This window comes from Haliaeetus albicilla, chromosome 23 (genome assembly GCF_947461875.1).
Source record: "Haliaeetus albicilla chromosome 23, bHalAlb1.1, whole genome shotgun sequence".
Lineage (NCBI taxonomy): Eukaryota > Metazoa > Chordata > Aves > Accipitriformes > Accipitridae > Haliaeetus > Haliaeetus albicilla.
In genome coordinates this window covers 9,886,000-9,906,502 of record NC_091505.1, presented here as the reverse complement: position 1 = coordinate 9,906,502, position 20,503 = coordinate 9,886,000, and the positions used below count along the sequence as shown (strand labels likewise).

At 40.6% G+C, this 20,503-nt stretch overlaps 1 protein-coding gene across 5 annotated transcripts in view; it reads left to right on the top strand.

Annotated features, from left to right (window-relative positions):
- Nucleotides 1-20,503, top strand: part of AFF2 (ALF transcription elongation factor 2) — a 455,820-nt gene that overhangs the window by 287,833 nt on the left and 147,484 nt on the right. For all 5 annotated transcript variants that reach the window (XM_069811154.1, XM_069811152.1, XM_069811151.1 and 2 more), the window contains exon 4: nucleotides 3,219-3,263. In XM_069811154.1, coding sequence (XP_069667255.1) covers nucleotides 3,219-3,263 — 45 coding nt within the window. The remainder of the gene's footprint in view (nucleotides 1-3,218; nucleotides 3,264-20,503) is intronic.

Genomic DNA, 20,503 nt, shown 5'->3' with positions numbered 1-20,503 from the left:
TGGATGTCCAATCTTGACTAAACTACAGGAGGAACGTGGCACTTTATTAATGGCAATTCTAATAACAATTTGCTATAGCACTAGTACTTGAGAAGGTGATGAATATTGTATCTGCTCTGTTTCATTCTGTCCTGATAAATCTATGCTTGGATGCCGTGGTGTGCCGTGTGGGCCTGCTTGCACTTGTTAGCTGAATGCAAGTGTTTATGGACAATTAAACTTGCAATTTTTGATTCACACTTTGAAAGGCTGAGAGATTGTTTTTTTTCCTTTTTTTTTCCAGGATAGACTAAGTTTCTGATAGATCTGTGCCTTTCAAATCTCTTAGAATGTGCAACTGTAGCATGATTTTAGAAAAATGGTCTCATTTCTTTAGAAATTCATTAATAGTAATGTACTGAAAGACTCTTACATTGATCTTCTCTCTGATAGCCATGTTGTAATAATTATTCTTTTAATGTTTGCATCAATCTAAATGTTTTCCTCTTTGTGCTAGCTCCTACTTGGATCTCCCTATATGACAATCACAGCACTTTGACATCTTGCATTACTTTAATACCAGTGATTCAAAACAAAGCAATGCCAAAGGGAACAAAAGTTCTGTCAAGCCATTAAAATCTTCTTTGCCATTAACACAATTAAATTGATGCATGAGCATTTAAAGTTATTAGCAAGTGCTGCCAGCAGAAGCTGGTTGTGATTGCATAATATATAGTGGGCTTTATTAAGGGAAAATGGTATGTTTATTGTTATTATCATCATTAGTTCTGAAGTAACATAAACTTAAACAGGGCTGTGAATTGGGAGAGGACTGTGAAACAAGTAAGAACATGCTCTGCCCTGTGTTAATAGTCAGGGACACAATTATCACAATTAAGACATTTCTAAACAAAGGAATACACATGGTATCTCGGCTAACCATTAAAAATGGCATGTGTGGTGGTAGGGAGGGGTGTTAAATAAAGAGGGGGCTCTGCACCTCTGCTGCTCTCACTCCTCCCAGTCTGACTCACTCGGCTGGATTTTGGGCTGCTCCTGTTAGTGCTGTGAGAGATTTTGTGGTTGGTGTGTACACTGCAAGCTTGTTGGGGGAGTATTTGTTTTGTTTTCTCATATTCCAACATACTAATTTTTCAATGAAAAAAATCAGGAGTGTATTAGAGACATATGTACTCCCACTATCCCACTGCACATTGCAGTAATACCCGTGCTTGCTAATCTTTTGGTTAAAGTTAACTATATTCCTTGCTGAATGGAGAGTCGGAATGAGGTATGGAAGATGCAGATTAGCAAAGAACTTACAGGTACTGAGAGGGAAAAAAAGTGATTTAAATGGAAAGTAGGGGGATGAAGGAAGGCCAATGAAGTGCTGCAATATCAAGTCATGCGGTATGAGGGTGGACTGCATGCCTATTGCAGTTAATGCTGACCATCCACTGGAAGTTCTCAGCCTAGGTTTGTTAGGTAGAATTTGAGCTGAGTAGAAACTGGGGACAAAAGGTAAGGCTGTTTTTTTGGTTGGCTGAATGTTTTTAAGTGTTATTAAGGAAAATTATAATCTATAGTTGCTGAAGTAGATAAAAATCACTAATATCCCTGTAGTGTAGTCATATTCACTTGAGTACTTCTTTACCAAGATATTGAGGAACTGTTGGAAATTCAGAGAACAGTGATGAAATAAGCCAAATGGATGGAAAACTTTGTTTATCAGGAAAGAAGGTAAAAGTTGAACATACAGCATTTGAGAAAAGTGGAGTATAATTCTGCATGTCTGTGCGTGGTGTAAACGTGAAGGGAAGTAATGAGTTACTTAGAGTAGTGGGAAGACCTCTACAGAAGGGCTGAGGTGACACTGAAAGCAAAATTTTAACAATCATCACAAAAAGGGCCAAACAGTTTACAACACTGCTCTGTATTTTATTAAGGGAAGAGATGGGAGATGCTTTTCCCTACAGTTTTGGGGTCAGACTAGCCACAGTACTAGAAGATATGGGGAAACATGCTACACTAGCAGAGCATGAACTTGGTGATGTAATAGGTCTTTCTGGTCTTTGACTTTTGCAGCTGTGTGGATTTATTCTTGAAGCTTAGTGCTGGCTGAAATATAGGAGGAAAGCCATGGTCAGTGCTTTTGGTCAAGCTCTATAGCAGATTAGGATGACAGGGATTAAGTTTAGTCACGGGTGTCTTTTACCAAACTAGTTACCAAGGGCAATAAGGTAGAAGCATCGGGCAGAAAAGTCTCACTGAATATTTATGGTACAAAGCACTTACCTGTTTTTTCGTACCTTCCTGAATATTGTCTCTTCCTGTTTTGCTGTACCCCCATGACAAGAACCCGTCATATCTAACTGCAAGTGCTACAGAATGGTTGTATGTAGCGGTCATGTCTGCCTGCTGTTTCTGTAATTGTTCACAGTATTTAGAGGTTTTGCGTTCTTCTGTGTCCTTGGAATGAGGGATTGTGGCAAATGGTGTAAGTACCATTTAAACGAGTATTTTCAATTGTAAGATGTTAAGGGCACCACTGGGTGCGTGCGTGGGTATGGTTGTGTGCGTAGGTATATTGCATCTTTCTAAGGGGAGAAGGAATATCTGTCAAGCCTCTCGAGGTGGATTCCTATGTGCTGTTCAGTCTTCAGAGGGTACTTAACCTGCAACAGGCTGATGAAGCGGGGGACAACAAAATCAGCAGCTACCCTTACAGTCCAACTAGTATTTTACTACAGTATATGTTTTAAGTTTTAAGAGCTGTCTTGGCTGTTAGCCTATTAAGCTGTAGGATAAGATAGTTGATGATAACAGCTTTCTCCCAACTGTTATCACCTCTGTCCTTCGCTGCAGCATGCGGCAAGTTAAACCAAACCTCGCCTTCTCTCTGAAGGCTGCCGATAGGAGTAACAGTGGGATCTTCTTCAATTACAGAAGTTTCAGACAATTCTAGTACCAGTTCTCAACTGTGAGGAAATCAGAGTATTTTATTGCTTCAAAAGTGTCATTAGTAGCACAAAGCAGTATGGAAGAAAAAAACAACTTTTGACAAAATGGGTCCTGCTGATGATTTATGTTGATCTGAACTGGAAAATTTGATAGGCAGCAAGTGTGGATACAGCAGTCTTCAGAGGCTGTTGCTTGTTAGCTGTTCACCTGTGTGGTTGTAGTCACTGAATTTTGCATCCAGCACCTGACTAAACATTTATTCTTTTCTTTAAACCTAGGTTACTCTTCCCAATGACTCCAGCTGTGTGGAAGAAATATTACGGGTAAGTAATACCCTTTGCTTTTGTATCTTTTGTATAATTGTAGTGCTGTTATTTCATCTTTCATGGAGAAGGGTTATATGGTTGTCTTTAATACTGTAGTTAAATAATAACATATTACTGGGTCTCTGTTAAAGAGACACAGCCAAGTGGTAGGCCCAGGGTGCTCCTTAGTGAGTAAGGTCAGTTCACTTAGTACTCTGCATCTGCCAGCTTGTCTCAGTCAGGATTTACACACGTTCCTGTTCTTTTTTAAGCTCTCAGTCTCTGTGACTCTCTCCAGGACATGTGTCTCTCCTACCCTGAGGTTGTGTTGCCTTAATTCTCCCACTCACAGACTGACCTGTAGTCATCATCTTCCCCCAGACTACAGTTGCTCATTGTTCATGGGTTTGTTAGAGACCTACGGGCTTTTTTTTTTTCTTTTTTCTGGGAGCTCTGGTCAGTGGTTGAATACAGAGAATTAAAACAACCACTCCAAACTGACCATGGCTTAATTGCAACAACATCATATAACAGGAAAAAGGGGAGTGTGCATAACAAGTTGTATATGTGTAAATCCACCTTACTTTAAGTGTAAGCTGGGCTTTTCTTCAGACACCCCAACTTTGGGGTCCTCTGTTGGCAGTGAGTTTTTTCTGGGGGCAGGTTTGTGACCCACCAGTCCCTATCTGGGTTTTAGGTTTTTATCCTCATGGGTCAAGTTTCCCATCTGTCAGAGCTACCTCCCTGGGACTGCCAGCCAACACCTCGGTATAGAAGGGATAGAATTTCAGTGGGAATTTGTGCCAGCCATGTCCTTATCACTAGGAGCAACTGGTGCAGACTAACCCAGACCTGAAATGATGTGTAACAATCCTGCTGACTTGCTTGCAAAGACATGGACTTATTCTTGCTTATAAAATAAAATAGGCTCCTCTGTATTCATTGTAATCCAGAGTTAAATAGTTCGGGAAACTTGCTCCTGTTTTGTGTACGCACATTATCTTGGGATGCTATTGATGTCCTTGTGGGTTGCCCATGTTGCTGTAGAAGTATGTTGAACCAACAGGCAAGCGTGCACGTGCAGACCTGCAGTAGCGGAGGAGTATGCATCTGCATGTGCACCCAGCAGCAATGAATGCAAGGCAGTAAATAAATTTAGTTTCAACCTTCAAAGTGAGCAGGGGTTTATTACTTATAGAACACTAAGGGAGCAAAAGCAAAGAAAACGTTGAAAGGCTGTGCGAAATACTTGGTACATTTTAAATGTCTTCTTTCCCTGTTTATATATTTCAATTAGGTTCATTACTATAGTTGGAATGAATGGCTTGTTAGCTGGGGAAAGCAGTTGTTTTCAGTAAACAGCATCAGAAGGAAATGTGATGTAGTGAATTTCAGGGATCAATCATCCAGGTGACAGTTTTAATGTGGGAACAATGCATATACATCACAGGAAGCAGAAATGTCTTTTTTTTAATCAAGAGGAGGTGATCCTATTTCCTACCCCATGACTGTAATTTGAGTCAACAAATAGAAGCAGAATGTCCCGCGCTTCCTTCTGAAACCTGTTGAGATCGGTGCGTGACTTTCTGTTGTCTTCAGAGGATGGGGATGAACTGCAGAGTCCCTGCGGCTGCAGGCAGCACCTCCTGCCACCAGTAGGCTGTTAAACTTGGAGGGACTTGGAGGTGGACAGAGCAGGGATTTGGCAGGTTTCCATGTCTCTGGGAATCTGTCTCACGGGGGCATGTAACGGGCACCCAAAAAAGGGATACGAACCAGCAGATCTTTCTTGACTGCCGGGTGCAGATGCCTGCAGGCACCCCCCGTACCCAGCCTTGCCATCCAGCCGTGGAGCAAACCTGTCAGCCAGAAGCCATCTTGAGCATATAAAACCGCCTGGCCGGGGAGCAGGTGTGGGCTTGGCACACCGCAGGTGAGCATGGGACCTCGGCCATGGTTCATCTGGGGTGTGCAGTCCCTCACCACATGTAGCTAGGTAGGTTTGCATGCTTTTGCGTGGTGAGGGTGGCTTAGTATGCCATCGGTGTGGCATTAGGCAGATCTGGGTGCTGACAGGCTATCTGCAGCCTTCTTGTAACCTGTCTGCAAGAGGCTGCAGGCTGCCAGCAAGGCCCTGAGTCTACGAAAGCAGCAGATCACAGAGACGCTTGTGGGGCTGTCCAGCAAAGGCCCAGCAAACCCCAGTCCCAACTGGCTGTTTTCAGTGGCAGCATTTTAGGCTTTCAACTTCATATGGTGCTGAAGCCCATGTGGAAGTAGAAGTACCTGAGTTTTGTCAATGACTTTGTTCTTCTCAAATTTATAGTGCAAAATAAGCTAGCGGGAAGTGTGTTTTGGCTGCATGTAGAGTATCATATTCTACTTGATAGGCAATGGAGAGAAAGTAAGTACGAGAATGTGATGCCCAGCAGTGGTCAAAATCCAGTCTTCAGGCTCCCCGTAGAAGCCCTGTGTCAGGAGATTCACGCTATCCGCTTCAGATCAAAGGATGACCCTTGGTTTCAGCAGCAATTTGTGCTTTGAGAACCTGGATTAAGTTCCCAGCCCTGACAGATACTTTCTGGCCTTTTGGGGCCATTTATGTAGGCTCTGAAGAGCCTTTGGGAGTGTGGGCCTCAGCTCCATGATGGCAGCTTCCCAGGTAAAAAAATAGGCTATTAACATTTCCATCCTGTGAGGGATGTTGCAGAGGTAAACAAGAAGGATTACAAGACAGTCAAGTCCCGAAGGTAGACAGATGGGGCTGTAATAGCGTGCATTTTGACCAACCAAACCATTGGCAACGACTGGCAATTTCTGCTCTGGGCCATGTCCACTGCTGAGCTGTGTGCCCAAAGTGCCAGAGGAAGGGTCCTGCCACCTGCCTCGCCCCAGCCCCGCCAGTCTCCCTTGAGAGCATTTCATGTCTTGAAGTTTGCTTTTTTCCTTTTTTTTTTTAAGTCAAGGAATTAAGGGACTTAATTCAGTTTCATCCCTCAGAAAGACACAGTAACTCTTGTAGGTTTTTTTGCTGGACTTTACAAGGAAGAGGGATGCAAGCTAAGATCTGTGACCTCTGGTTTTACAGAGCTCTTTTTTCAAGCTGAGCTTGATTAATGGTTTTTGCAGTTGTAGAGACTTGAAATTCCTAATCTCTGTCTTTTTTTTTTTTTTTCATAGAAAAAAAGGTTTAATTGAGTTTATGGTCAAAAATTTCCAACCAAGTGAGGGGAAAGGTCTTGAGTCCATTCAGACCCCTGAGTCTTCAGAGACAAAATTTCACAGTCCTTCAGGTTTCCTGAAACGCTTAGCCACTTATGTCATCTTGTGTAAATGCTTCAAGGGCTGTTCCTGATACTACAACCAAAGGTTAATGGCAGACTAGTCTCCTGTTGATTTTGCTTTTCTAACCAGGATGGCTGAAAAGGTTGTTAAAAATAATTATTAAAGAAAAATAATCTCTTTTGTACAGCTAAGGCTAAGCTGTAAAGATAGTACAGGAGATTTGCATTAATACCAGATCGAAAGATGAAGGCAAATACACTGATGGTTGGTACACTTTTTTCTGTTCCAAAATGTGGCTTATTTTTTTAAACCAACATAATAGCTTTGAAAGTGTGGATAACATAGAACACAGGCAATCAACAGTGTGTGTGTGTGTATAATTCACATTTTATTAATACGGATTTAAATTAAGTTGTCACTTGCTATGCGCAGCCATTGAAAAATGAGTTCATTGAAATGCTGTGATACGAAGTGCAGATGGGGTGGGAGAACTGACATTTTAAACCAGTATTCTGAAGCTGTTACTTATGCCACTTGTACCAGTGCTTTACATCAGTGTGCCTTGCTGTCATTGAGTGTTATGTGCACCGTCATGCTGGTCCAGGCATAGGGGTGCGTGTAGGTGTGACACTAAGTGCAAACTAGCAGTGATCCTTTTTCTGCCTATAGAGAGTGCAGAAGGAACCTCCCTTAGTATCGCTTTACCTCTGACTAAAGAGGTGATAAGCATACCACATTACATGGGAAAGAAAGGAAATTTTATTTAACTAAATTTTCTTGAGGACTTGTAGTGTAAATTGAAACTTTGGGCTAGGTGTTTAGGCAATCGATTAGACATAATCCCGCAGAAGTGAGGCTCTGGTCTGTACACATAAAGCTTTCGTGTCTGTGTTGCTAACCATCTGGGCAGGCACTTCTGTCTAAAAATCTGTCCCTGCTTAGAGAAACAAAAGAATTCTTGTAGGTGCATATTCACTGTAGTAAGGCATCAAGAAACTAGATGGACTTCTGATGTTATGTGGACAGCTGTGATACTAATTAAAAGCTTTCTAGTCTGGAAGCAAAACAAATCCTAAATACAATTCAGATTGTAATTAGTATAAAAATGACTGGAGTTAGATGAGCAAAGTCTATAATTTGTATGGTCTTCTATTCTTCTGATGACTAGCTCATGTCTAATGACATTGGAGAATATGTAAATTGATCAGCAGGTGAAAATGCCCTTGACTGGGCAAATTATGTGTAGTAGTACCTTCCTCATGCCAATTGAAAGCACTAACGGATTTAATATGTATCATCCATAGCTGAGGTGAGCTGTTCACAGCGCAAAATTAGACTGTAACAGATATAGCCCATTATTTGCCCCTCAGTAATTGTTTTCTCTTCTAAAATACAAACCAACGTTGAAGAACGATGCTAAACCTAATTATAATAACTGTAATTTGAAAAATACAGGTACGCTGTCCAGTGTGGTTACAAATGCACTTAGTAGCTGACAGGCAGTTTAAATATTTTCATGTGGAATCTGGGGGCTTGCTGGGGAGGACATGATGTGAATTTAAAATGATTATCCAGACGTCATTGGACAAGTGAATAACGAGCTGACTGGCCTAGTAAATCATGTGAACCTGTCAAATGTGGGAACACGTTGGGGAGGAGATGATGTCAAGTAACAGTAACTTAGCAACCTGGCATTTAGCTGTCCAGAGAATGAGTAAGAGTAGCCACTTTTAAATAGCTGAGTAAATAAATGAATCCCTATATGTCTTAGGTGTGCTATAAAAATAGCCCAGCACCGTATGTTTTGTGTCAAGCTGCTTCTTTCTCCAGGATAAGGTGATTTATTATTTCTATTGAAATGAAAAAATGGATTGAAAAGTTAACCCACGTGTAAATGTGTATCTGCGGCCTTTGTCCCTCAACTGGCGTGCAGCCCTTGGAAGTGCGTAAGGAACAGGGTAATAGCCTGCTTTGAAAAAGGCAATGTGTTAGAACTGTAGGGTATTTTTTTTTTCTTTAGACTTTGCTTGTGTACATGAAGATTTGGATGGATAAAAACAATTATTTTCTTAGCAATTTCCAAGCCATTGCATTTTCAGCTTTTTATCAGCATTTTCTCAATGGAGGCAGAACCAGTGTCTGCTCTCACATCAAAATAAATCAAGGGGTAATTCCACTGACCTCTGATCTCATTTGAGTTCATTGAATTCTTCTTCCTCCCACACTTGTATAAATTGGCAGCAGCTCCACTTACGTTGCTGCTGCTGTTATTAAATAAAAAGGAGTTACCACTGCATTACTTTAGGTATACATAAAAGCAGCAACTAGTCCTTTGCTGTGATGACTCTCTAGACATAGTCTCACTCCAGAAAATGGAAATGCTGAGTAGTTCTTTGAGAATAGCTCATTCCTGCTTTGGTAGGTGATCAGCTCAATTCTTGTCTCAGTACCACCACAATTCCAGGAAGGTCAAAAGAAGCCTTTTCCCAGCATTTTGTGCACTGTCCAGCTGTATACACGCATGCATGGTGAGATCAATAGTTAGAGTCATTCAAAGACAGCAAAAGGCTCTTTGGGAGTTGGAGAATGCATCCTTAGGTCTTCCCAGTCTAGAGCGTCTAGACTGTTAACACGGAGGCTCGCCTTGACCATTGTGAGTTACACCCAAATGCAGCAGAACAGGATTATTCAAGTTTTTGGCCATTCACCTTTACAGTGACAACGTTAGGGTGCCACACATAAGAAAGGCACCCCAGGAGCATTATCCCAAAGCTGCCTATATTAACTTGAAGGTACGTAATGTAGAAAACGCACAGCTAACTTTAGGCTAGCTGAGTAGGAAGTTGGCATGAGTCAATGCTCAGGTACTTAGCTTATGAGGTTGGTTTCATGGGCCACTGTTGTACTGCTGGCATGGCACAAGTTAGGTATGAGAGGAGTTCACTTGTGATGTAGATATATACTATAAATCTGCTTTGTGCTGCCAGATCAACGCAAAGCAGACTTCATGCTGTTGGGGAGGTGACGGGGAGAAAAGGTTGACTGTCTGATCTGACAAATGCGTGTGGGTGTGCAGTGTTTCCTGTATTCGAAAGGTGGTGTTTTGCACCTGCCTGTTACAGGGATAAATGCCTCTTCAAGATGTAAGGCAGCAAAAGATTAGACCTTTGTCAGGACAGACAAGCAAGGTCTGATTCCAGCCTGCAGGCACATTTATCAAATAAAGGTTTTATTTTTGTAGCAGTATTAAAGAAATTATTTAGCAAAGCACTTTGAAATGTAAAATCTGATCATTACGTGGGTCTATTGCAGCCTGTCTACACTGCAACAATAAAAAAAAGATTGCAAAAGGTATTCAGGAAAACAGAGAGAGATTGCAGTGCACCTATTTCAAACTCACTATTCAATTCTGTTTTCTTATCTCCGTAACCATAATATTTTAACATATATTTTTGTACTGCCAGATTGAAATATTGCTGATTTCAGTAGTATTATATAATTCTGCTATCATTGCTAGATTTACTGTTGCTACTAAAATTACTGTAAAGTGAGCTGACATCACAAGAGTTTGGACACGTATTACTGCTCCTGAAGAGAATGAAAGCACTCTCATGAGAAATGAATGACTAAATGAAAAAGTGTTAATTCTTAGCTATTTTCCAAGCTCTTCAGCATCTCTTTTGCACCAAAACAACCACTTCTAGTTTCTCTTCCTCATTGACAGTGACCTCAGAAATGATCCGCTGTGTATTGCAGCATGTTACATGCTCGGCATCCTCACTCTGATTCAGTACTCTCTTATGATAAAAATAATCATATTTTATGAGAATATACAAAATAATTTTTTAAAAGCCAGTTCAAACAAGGAAGTAATTCAAGCAAAGTCATTCTCTTGGAGGAAAAGATAGTAAGTTTCGCAACTTCTGCACAAGATCAGGTGCACCCTCTGCAGCACTTAAAAGTTTTGGTCACTTCATATACTACTTTTTCAAATACTTCTAAGTTTTGTAGTTCCAGAAATAGCTGGAAGTGAAAGAGACAAAAAAATGTGGGAAAACGAGTTGATGGGGTCTTGTAGTTGAGTGGAGACTATCATAAAACTAAGATTCCTACTCCAGATTTGCAGACCCATGGGACCTGACTTCCCATCCCTTTTCATCATTGTAAATAAGGAGTAACTCCTTATCTTTGAGTGAAAGTGCGAGAGAAAACAGACCCAAGGAATCTGGGATGTCAGATCAACTTTGACCTTTTGTATGCTCCCATGAACAAAAAAGGCCCCAAGTGCTGAACTCAATGGAAAATTTTAAACACTTCTACACTGTTGTAGTGTTTGGCTTTAGCTGTACCAGGTATCCTCCCTTAAGGAATTTGTGGGCTGCACAAATTTATGTTGTATAAAAACAGTATTAGGAACTTCCGAGCCTGTTGTGTGCCTGTCCTGGAGTACTGCTGCCAATTCCAAAATGACCGGTAACAACTACTGCTGGCATAGTATGCAGTGCAGTCAAGCAGAAAACCCATCTCCTATATTCCACTTACGCATCTTACTGCCAATGTACTAAACAAAAAAGCTAGTCCTATTTTGAAATGTAGGTAGTAGAATATTCCTCTGGTCTCAGATTAATCATTTCTGTTATTTCATCTTGTCCTGTCAAAATGAAACACGGTTAAATATGGGCATTGAGTGTTTAAACTGCTAGCAATGTTACCTTTCATTTAAGTAGATTAATAATGTGTACTCTACATAACAAATTGCTTTAGGCACAGAATAAAGACATTGAAAACATATTAAAATTGAGTTAGGCTTTCTGAAATGAATGCATGCTTTAGAAACAATTCTGGTTTGAAATGACAAAGTCTGTAGCATCTTCTGTGGCTCTTTATCTCACAAAAGGGAAGGGCTCATTTTTGCAGCCCTGAGGGCAAGTGTTGCGGGTTTTAAGTCCCAGTGGGAAGCCTCCCCATAAGTCAGCACTGCTGAAGAAGCTGGTGGGGCCCATGAAGGATAAGTAGGCCATATGTGGTTAGTCAAGAGAAACAGAGCTAGGAAAAAGCTAGACAGACTTGCAGTGTCCAAGGGAAGACAGGGCTGGAAGATGTAACTGAATGAATTTTCAGGAAGAGTTTCAAGAGCTCTTCTCTTTGAAATTCTCCTCCGAAGTTTCCGCTGGCCATGACGATCAAAACGTAAAAAAATTGGTTGATGGTTAAAAAAATACATGTAAAGAAAGAACTAGAGAAATGAAAAAAAATGGACCAAAACCAGGCCAGATACTTGAGGTATGCTCAGTTTCAGTGCTTTAACTATTCCTGCCATGTTGCAACCTTTGATGCTTCACTGCTCTTGTGCTCTTAGAAGGAAAGTAAAGAAAACAGGATAAAGATGATGCCTGGAGTAAACGTGAAGTTAGAACTTTGAATCTCATTGTTGCTGTCAGAGGAAATGGGCAGAAGTGTTCTGTTACAGCAGATAACCAGGAATATTTGTTGTCATTTTCTTTATGTACTGCAGTCTAAATTTAACCCAAATCACTCCTAATCTCTTCTTCTTAAGGCAAGAATACAGACACCAACTGAGTTATGGGCCAAGAAGTATTTCTTCCTGAGACACCACCTGGATGAGCAGGCAGACTTTTCCTTTGGAGGAGTCGTGTAGTGACACGCTATCAGCCTTACCAGCCTCCATGGGCTTTGTGGAGGCAGCTTAACATGGGAACGCAGTCTTGGCAGTCATCATCTGTCTTAAGTTCAAGTTATTCCACATTCTGTAGGGAGAATAGTTCTGGAAGCCGCCTTTTTGGGGGAAGCAATTTATGTCTTTGCTACTTGCCATTGATCCGTAGGCTTTAAGACTGTCGTGCAGCATAGTCAGTGGAGCTCTTTCTGAAGGTGTCTTCCTTCTTACCTGTGGACATTGTTTCAGCTGTCAAAGTCATCAGAACACAGCACTTCACACCTGCCAGTAAAAGACAGATATGGTCCATCTTCCCATCTCTTTGAACATCCTCTGAATAAATCTTTGAATACATAGACTCAGATAAAACATCCTACCTTTAATCTTCCTATATAACCCTGAGATGCCTCTTCGCTCCACAGTGTCTCCTTCTATGAAATGGGGAAATAGAACCTCACCCACACTGCCATCATGCTGCGAAGTTAAATTAGTTGCTAGCAAAATGCATTGAGGTCCTCAGCTGGAATTACTGGTGTTATAATTGTGCAAAAGCAAGGCTCAATCAGATATTTAAAATTATGCTACACACTGTGGCTTGTCCATTTCTATAGAGAATTTCTAACATTTCTTTAAAGAAAGCGTGTCATTGAATTTAATGTTCTGAGAAACCTTATGAACTTCCAATCTATTTTAGCCATATATTTAAAATTGTGCTTATAATTGTGGTTTTTATTGAATATGTAAGTTCCTTTCAATTTCTTAATACAGTACAAGGGTTTTAATACACATTTGAGAAGAATGCACACTGTGGATGGGAGGCACTTTTAAGCGTTTTCAAATTGTCACAGTAAAATTGTCAGATTTGTTTAATTAGCCTGTAGATCCTGCCACATTGATTTATGTCAGCTGTGTAACAATTTCTTTGGATAGCCAGAAAATCTGACCAGAATGCTGCTTTTTTTTTTTTCCTTTTTTTTTTTCTGCCAAGGAATTTCTCACATTTCTTTTTTATTTAAAAGCAGTCATACAGGCACCCAGCTTTGCAGAAGTCAACTGAAGAAAATGTCAGACTGTAGCATTAGAAAGGAAGATGATTTTATTAGTTCAAGGTGTTGATGTGTTTGTTGACCATTGTTCAGAGGCAAGAGATAAAAACTGACTACAAACATGAATCTGAAGTTCAGACCTAAGTGCCCAGATTTACATTTGTTCAACATTCTGCATACACTGTTTATTCTACCTGTTGCAAGTGTTACTGTATTGCCTTTCAGGGCTCCCAGGGTGAGGGCTCTGGTGTAGGTGTCACTAGAAACCCTGTTCTCAACAGTTCACAGCTCTTCTTTAAATATTTCCTCTGTTCCACAATTTCTGTGCAACATCTAAGCAAATATTTGGCAGGGGAGGGGGGTAGAAATAATACCTGCTAGTACTTTGCAGGGTGAAACAGGAACAACATGGACACACATGGACTTAGGAGACTTGCATGGTTTGCTAATGGGAAAATTTAAAAAAGGTAGGGTAGTGTTCATTGCATTTGCTACTGGTTGAGTGGGTGATTTAAGGCATGAACCAAATTTCACCTATGGAGCCAAGATGGAAAATGGCGGGTACTGATCTCTTGTGAGAAATGCTTTGAGATCTTCCGATGGAATTATTGCACAAGCACTGACTGTTAAAGGCCCCTTTGGGCTTTGTAGTCCATTAATTTCTTTGCCATGAGTATATCCTGCTAAAGAATATGTTGTTTGTGTACCCCAAGGTACAGTAACCTTTAAAAATATTCTTCTGAGTCTCAGGAAAAAAAACTGGTGTGTGGTTTGTAGGAGAACATTCCCAGTAGTGATTTTTAGGTTTTTTTAAATCAAGCCAATTTATCCCTTCCCACTTATTCCAGTATTTTATCATTTCTAACCTCTTGAGTCCCTAATCTTTTCAATAAGAGGTCTGAGCTGCCAGTTTATCAGAAAAAGGAGTGTTGTACCAATCAAATGAAAACTTGTGCTCAGATTTTTTTGAACAGCAGCCCCTTGTCGTTCCTGAGTTCAGACAAAAACAAAGAACACGGCTTCAACAGTGAGGCGTTCACTGGAGGCTTCTTTCCATGAAAATAGTTATCACTCCTTTTTTCCTTGGCAATTGAGTCATTGTTGCTTTTAAAAGAAGTTGTCATGATCTCCTCATTACCATTTTTCTTAATATGATAAGTGTAAACTACAAGAAAGCTATCATGTTTGAAAGGATACAGGAACCCTAAGGAATGTTATACTAACTGCTTGTGCTCTTTGAAAAGGCTTAGACTGGGAATTTGACTAAATGTATCATTCTGTCTCCTTTGCAGCAGCATTGTCATTTTATAGTGTCTTTCACTTATAACACAAGTTATGCTTCAAAAAGAATACTGTGTTACTGCATCTAGCCTTTGTATCTCCCAGCAAAGTGAGATCAACAACTCCTTTTGGTAATTGCTTGAACATGATAATACATTGCACTTTGTACTTAAAAAAAAAAAAAAAAAAAGTTTTCTTTGGCAGGTTTATTCCAGTTCGTCTTTGTATGATAACTGGTAATTGTCAGTGTTTGACACCAGCTGGAGTTGCAAATAGCACTAACTGCTTAGAGCTAACTAACAACCATGGGTCTACTGGGTGGTCCTTTCTTGGGCTTGCTCCAAGTTTGTTCCAGATTGCTCATATGACCCCTGATAAACTATTACTAATGAACAGTTTGCTATTCCTTTTTGGGCATCTACAAGCAACAAAGACAATACATGTCATCGTCTAGTAATGTACATATATAATTTTTAAATGCTGGAGCACCAAACTCACTGCATTTTAGTGCTGTGGCTTTTGTGTCCTATTCAGTGGTTTTCCTGTGGGAAAAAAAAGTAGTGTAGTGTTTGGAGATGGGAAGGTTATGGACTTTGCCCTTTTTCAGCCCTGTTTTTAGGATTTAGTTTGTTTCAGTGTAGTTTGTTGTCAGAAGGTTTTAAAAAATGCAGGCATGGGAGGAGGATATATTAATCTGGTGTATAGTCTGAACATGCTGATTTCAGATGTTAGGATTGCTCTCTGTGGGACCAAGCATCCTCAGCTGTCATACGTCTTAGTGGCAGTTCTGAGTATTTAATGTTTCCAACCTCAGACTTAGTAGCTTTGTAAGAAAGAACGAGCTGGGAAATGAGGAATCAAATGCATGCATGTGACAGTGGGAATCTGTCTACCAGAAATACTCTGAAGCCTCCGTACCTTAAGGGAGATCAAAAAAGACCTCAGCATGTTTTGGCTTCGGTTTTCTTTACTCTTTAAGCTGGCTTACTTGGGTAAGACTGGCATGCCAAAAAAGTATATGTTGTATCAAAACATCTTCTATAACATACATCCATTTTTTTCTACACCTGTTAGCTTCGCAGGAGTGGATCAAAGGAGAGTGTTGGCATGATTTACGGGACACACAGATGCAGGAACAGACCTGCTTCAAGGCACAAGCGAGGAAAAGGAAATCCAGACTGAAATGTTTGTTCTTTTCCAAAGGCTAAAATTACTATAATAAATGCCAGGTCGCACGATAGGGTTTCAGGTGGCTGCTTAGGTCTTTCTGTAAGAGAAGAGAATTAAAGGGTTGAGTGTGAGAGGCGGCAAGGACACTACCTCTCTGTTACAGGCCAGAACCCGTAGTATATTTTTTGGCAAACATGCTAAGCTTTTAACGTTACAAAAAAACAGGGTGTCAAACTAGAGGATCCAATGATCAGGCTTCAGTTTGAAGTTTTCTGTCCATCCAGGGCTTGCTGACTGCTGATCAAGCTGTCTATGTTGTCTACCCAGGATTTTCCAGCCAATATTCACTGTTCACAATTTCCAGCCAGTATTCAGAAGTTCCACCACTGCCCTAGGCATTGCATAAGACAAAAAATGAGACAGTCTTTGCCCTCAAAGCATTCATAGTCTCTGATGTAGGCACTGGGAAGATAATCATACTCCGTAGGGGAGCGTGCATTCTTCATATACTACGGGAGAAGCAAGTTTTCAACTGGGACGTGTGGTAGGGAGAAGATCACATAGATGAAGAAAAGGAAATGGTGAAAAAGGACAACTTCTGTAAGGGCAGGTTTGAGCTTTTCTAGGTGTTCACCGTGTCTTCTCTCCAGCCTCAGACCACTGATTTGATGGCATTACAGTTGAGGTGTTGATGAGACCATGTGAGAGGGAAACACTCAACATCAAAAAGAAATGCTACCCTGGCACATGCACTCAGAAAAACCCATGCTGCAATACTGCTCATGTGGTAAGCAGAATAAAAAAGATCTGGCAAAGTCTTGGTTTTGAAGGCAAAAACCCCAGCTTTTGTAAAAGATTTCAATGTGTATTGTACAGCAGTGTGTGGTAGCTTCATTTCTTTGTGTTTGATGAGTAACAACTTGGAGTTCAATTTTAATGAAAGCAAATCATGGCTTACGCAAAAGAATTCAGCTTTAAACTCAAATAAGTTGCCTAACCTGGTTTCTTAATTTCCCCCATGTGCTATTTCAGATAATTGATGCTCCTGTTTTAAGACTGAAGCTGGTGTCTTCTGGCACAAGTTGATGCTTTCAAATTCCTAGTGATTTTTAGACTCGGTTTCATCATATTGTCAGGATGTGGGTTATAAGCTGGTTACATGGGTCTAAAACTTAGTGCACAATGTAAAACTTGAACAGTTTCTGTGCTAAGCCTACAGAACGAGAAGTCTTGTAGTTTAGTAATTTAATTTTGCCTGATACTGAATTTGGAGGTTTTATTTTTTCACAATGTTGGCATAAGTGGCTCCAGAAATTAAATGCATTTTGTAATAAATTACATAGATAAGGTCTTGTCATGTGACTACATAATTCACTGTTGTATTTTGTATTTAAAAAAACATGAATTGATTACATCTGGCAACGTAAAGGATGGTGTAATGTATTGTATGAATGTGCACAGTGGAGTGCCTCAGGGTAGGTGCAGTCTTGTTTTGTAACTGTAAATTATAGTTCTGCTCTCCTCTTGGTGTGAACCCTAAGTTTCAGAGAAGAAAACAGGCGATTCAAGACATGCTTTTTTGCTTGTGAAGCTCAGGATGGATGGAACAAATTACCAGATTCCCTTAAACAAGTGCCAGCAGTGAATAGTTTCAAAACACAGTTGCTTATTTACTTGGAGAAATGTTGCCAATGTTTTTTAAATTGCAGAGATGAAATTATATGTTGGTATTAGTAACTTTTGAAAGAATTAGCTTTTTATTACTTATTGTGGCCTTTGTTTATATTATACTGTTGTACTGCCAGGATGTTATGTTGTATTTAACAGTTCAATGCATACTTCCTATCTCTTGGGGCCCTCAGGAAAATTAGATGTGCCATTCCTGGAGATGGTTACCAACAAGTATCATTTTGAATAAATAAAATCAATGGGATATGGCTGTGCATCTCCGTGGGGATGAGAAGCTGCCAAGAACAGGAGGTACTGCATTGGCCATACTGTCCACAGCAAGACTCTGGTACTGCATATTGGGCAACAAAGCCATTAGTTTAGTTACCAAGAGTGACAGATGAAGGATGCCTAGCTTTCTGGAAGGGGGTTTAGTACACGTGACTGCAAGTACCTGAATATTTATGGGCGTATCATTAAGTATCATTAACTTTTAGGACTCTCAAACTGGTGTTAGCTGGTGTTAACTGAATATCGAGTTCTGTATGCAGTATTAAACAGATAGGATCTCAGCATGGCTGAGAATTAGTAAGAATGGAGGATCAGGAGTTTACCCTCATGATTGCTCTGGTGTTCTCGAAGTGCTCTGTGAAAGGCACAGCACCGACCACTGTCAGCCAGCACCCCAGATGAGTGGGACCTCGAGTCTGACCCATCCTGGCTGTTCCATGTTCCTGACCCATCAGTAGATCCGTCCAAAAGAACAGTTACATGGAAACAGGAATACCTCACATGGCCCAGCATCTCGCGTGTGCTTGGCAAAACTTCAAAGCTTCGATCAGCCTCTCCTTGCATGCAGCCATTACGGCCTATCCTTAACAAACCCCGCATATTCTGCAAATAGAGAAGAGGCCTCCTGCCTCTCTTGGATGGGAAGTGGCGTTACCTCAGTGTCATTATTCCTGGTCAGTACATGCCTGTCTTTGGACTCTGAAGGCTCATGGCCTGTCACAACGACAACACTGGCTCCCGCGCATCTCTTGGACTTTCACTAGAAAGCTTAGGGAATGGTCTGAGACGAAGACAGCATGGGTCAGAGAGGCAATCATGCATGCAGCACGCATCTACCTTTGACTTCATGATTTCTCAGGCCTCACTTTTCCACAGAACTCTTAATTCTGTCTCATCATATAAAATTTGTCAAGAGAGCTCTCCCACGTGCTTCCTGTAAGGTCCTGTTTCATTTTTTACACTGTGTGATTCTACTTCACCGATTACCTTCTGTGAACCACCCATGTCCTTCCTGCACTTTACTCATACAGGTAACCTAAGCCTGACAAGAGCAGGGATACAGCTGCTGCGGATCTCTTGTTTTGTTGCAGTTCACCGTAACGATGTTTCTACAGCAGGACCTTTAGGGGCTTGTGCTGCATGTTCCTGAAAATGCCAAGAACTGTGAGAAGGTGCTCGAGGGCACAAAAGCTCCTTGAGACTGAATTGAAAGACTGTCCTGGGCAGTGTGAACCACATTCAGGACAGTTTTTGACCATATAATCTTCCTGAGGTGTGGACCCTGAAGAAAATTTTCCTCATCCACCTTGGAGAGAAGTATCCAACCTGCTTAACAGAGGAGCCTTGGGAATGAACTATTATATGCACAGCATGGACCATTTGGGGCCCAGGACCCAGCAGGGAGCTACATCATTTGACAGTGTAGACACACTATTCTATAGGCTGTGGTTACTTTTAGGATTGTGATGGACTTGTTAAATTGGAAATCCAGTGGTAGGTTCATGTGGTGTAGCTTCATTACTCTCCCCCTAAAACAGCCTCTTGAGCTGAGATACCTTCTCACTGTAATGGAGCATTGGTTTTCTTCACATACACAAGATTGGTTAGAGCAATAAGTACATCAATCATGATTTGCTATTTTTTATTGTTTTCTAAATGCTCTAAGCAAAGAATATGAGTGTTATTAGTTATAAAAGCTACAGTATGAGGAAAATACATTGAAAAGTGTGAGCTATATGGGAGTCAGAGAGTATTGAGAAGCTCAAACAGAAACAGTCCATATTGCTATCACTTTCTTTGTGAATTTCCAAATGTTAACAAAGTAGGAAAGGAAAACGTATGTTGTAAAGTTTATAGTCAACCCCTGTTGGCTTCTAAAGCAATTTCTATATTCATTTTCACTGAATATCATTTTTGTCTGTCTTTCCCCTTCATGTTAATATGGAAAGGAATATTAATTTACCATGGGAGGATACGGAATGCATCCCATTCCCCAGCTGGGCAAAGGGAACTTGTTTGTTGTCATTGATAAAACCCACAAGGTGAACACTGCGTCCCAGATTATGGTCAGGGAAATGGTTGCTTTTTGTAGAATAAACTCTAGCTTTTCAATAATAAACTCATGGGTGTATGCACTGTATTTCCAAATGGCTTTCTAGTAGTTTTTGGTACAGCAGCAAGATAAATTCTAGTACAACAAAGGCATCATTACAGATGCCGCCAGATTGTTCTCCAAAAATATGTACTGGGCACTAGCCACTGGTAATAAATTTGCTAAAACATTTGCATGAGTGAAAAGTTTCCTGCCTTAACATCCATACCAGGAAAACTGACTTTCTCTTGGAGGCCATCAGGCCATCACTGAAGACTTTTTTTTCCCCTTACAGGAAAAAAGATGTGGTATCCCTTTGATGCTGAGAATTTTTTTAAGTGCTGAAACATGATAATCAAATGCATATCCATGAATCTATCTGTCATGTCCCTGTCAATACTGACAATGTATCAAAATCCCGTTCTCAGCAAGCCTTTGGCCCAGTATAAAGCAGGCCAGATTACTGGTCAGGATATTCCCAACTGCTCATGCAAATTTTCCATTCCTTCATAAGGAATATGAATGAAAAAACCCCCATAGGTTTATTGCCTTTGTGTTCCTGTAGGCTTTAGTGTCATTTGCTTGTACGTGTATAAATATCTATGTATTCATTCTTTCCTTAGCCTTTTCCCCAAAGATGAAACAGGTTGAGATGTTTTTTAATTCAGTATGCATCACACACATAAAATGTGGCTGCCCCTCATGCATTACTGGCTTTCTAGCAGAGAGAGTTTGATCAGGTTTGTAT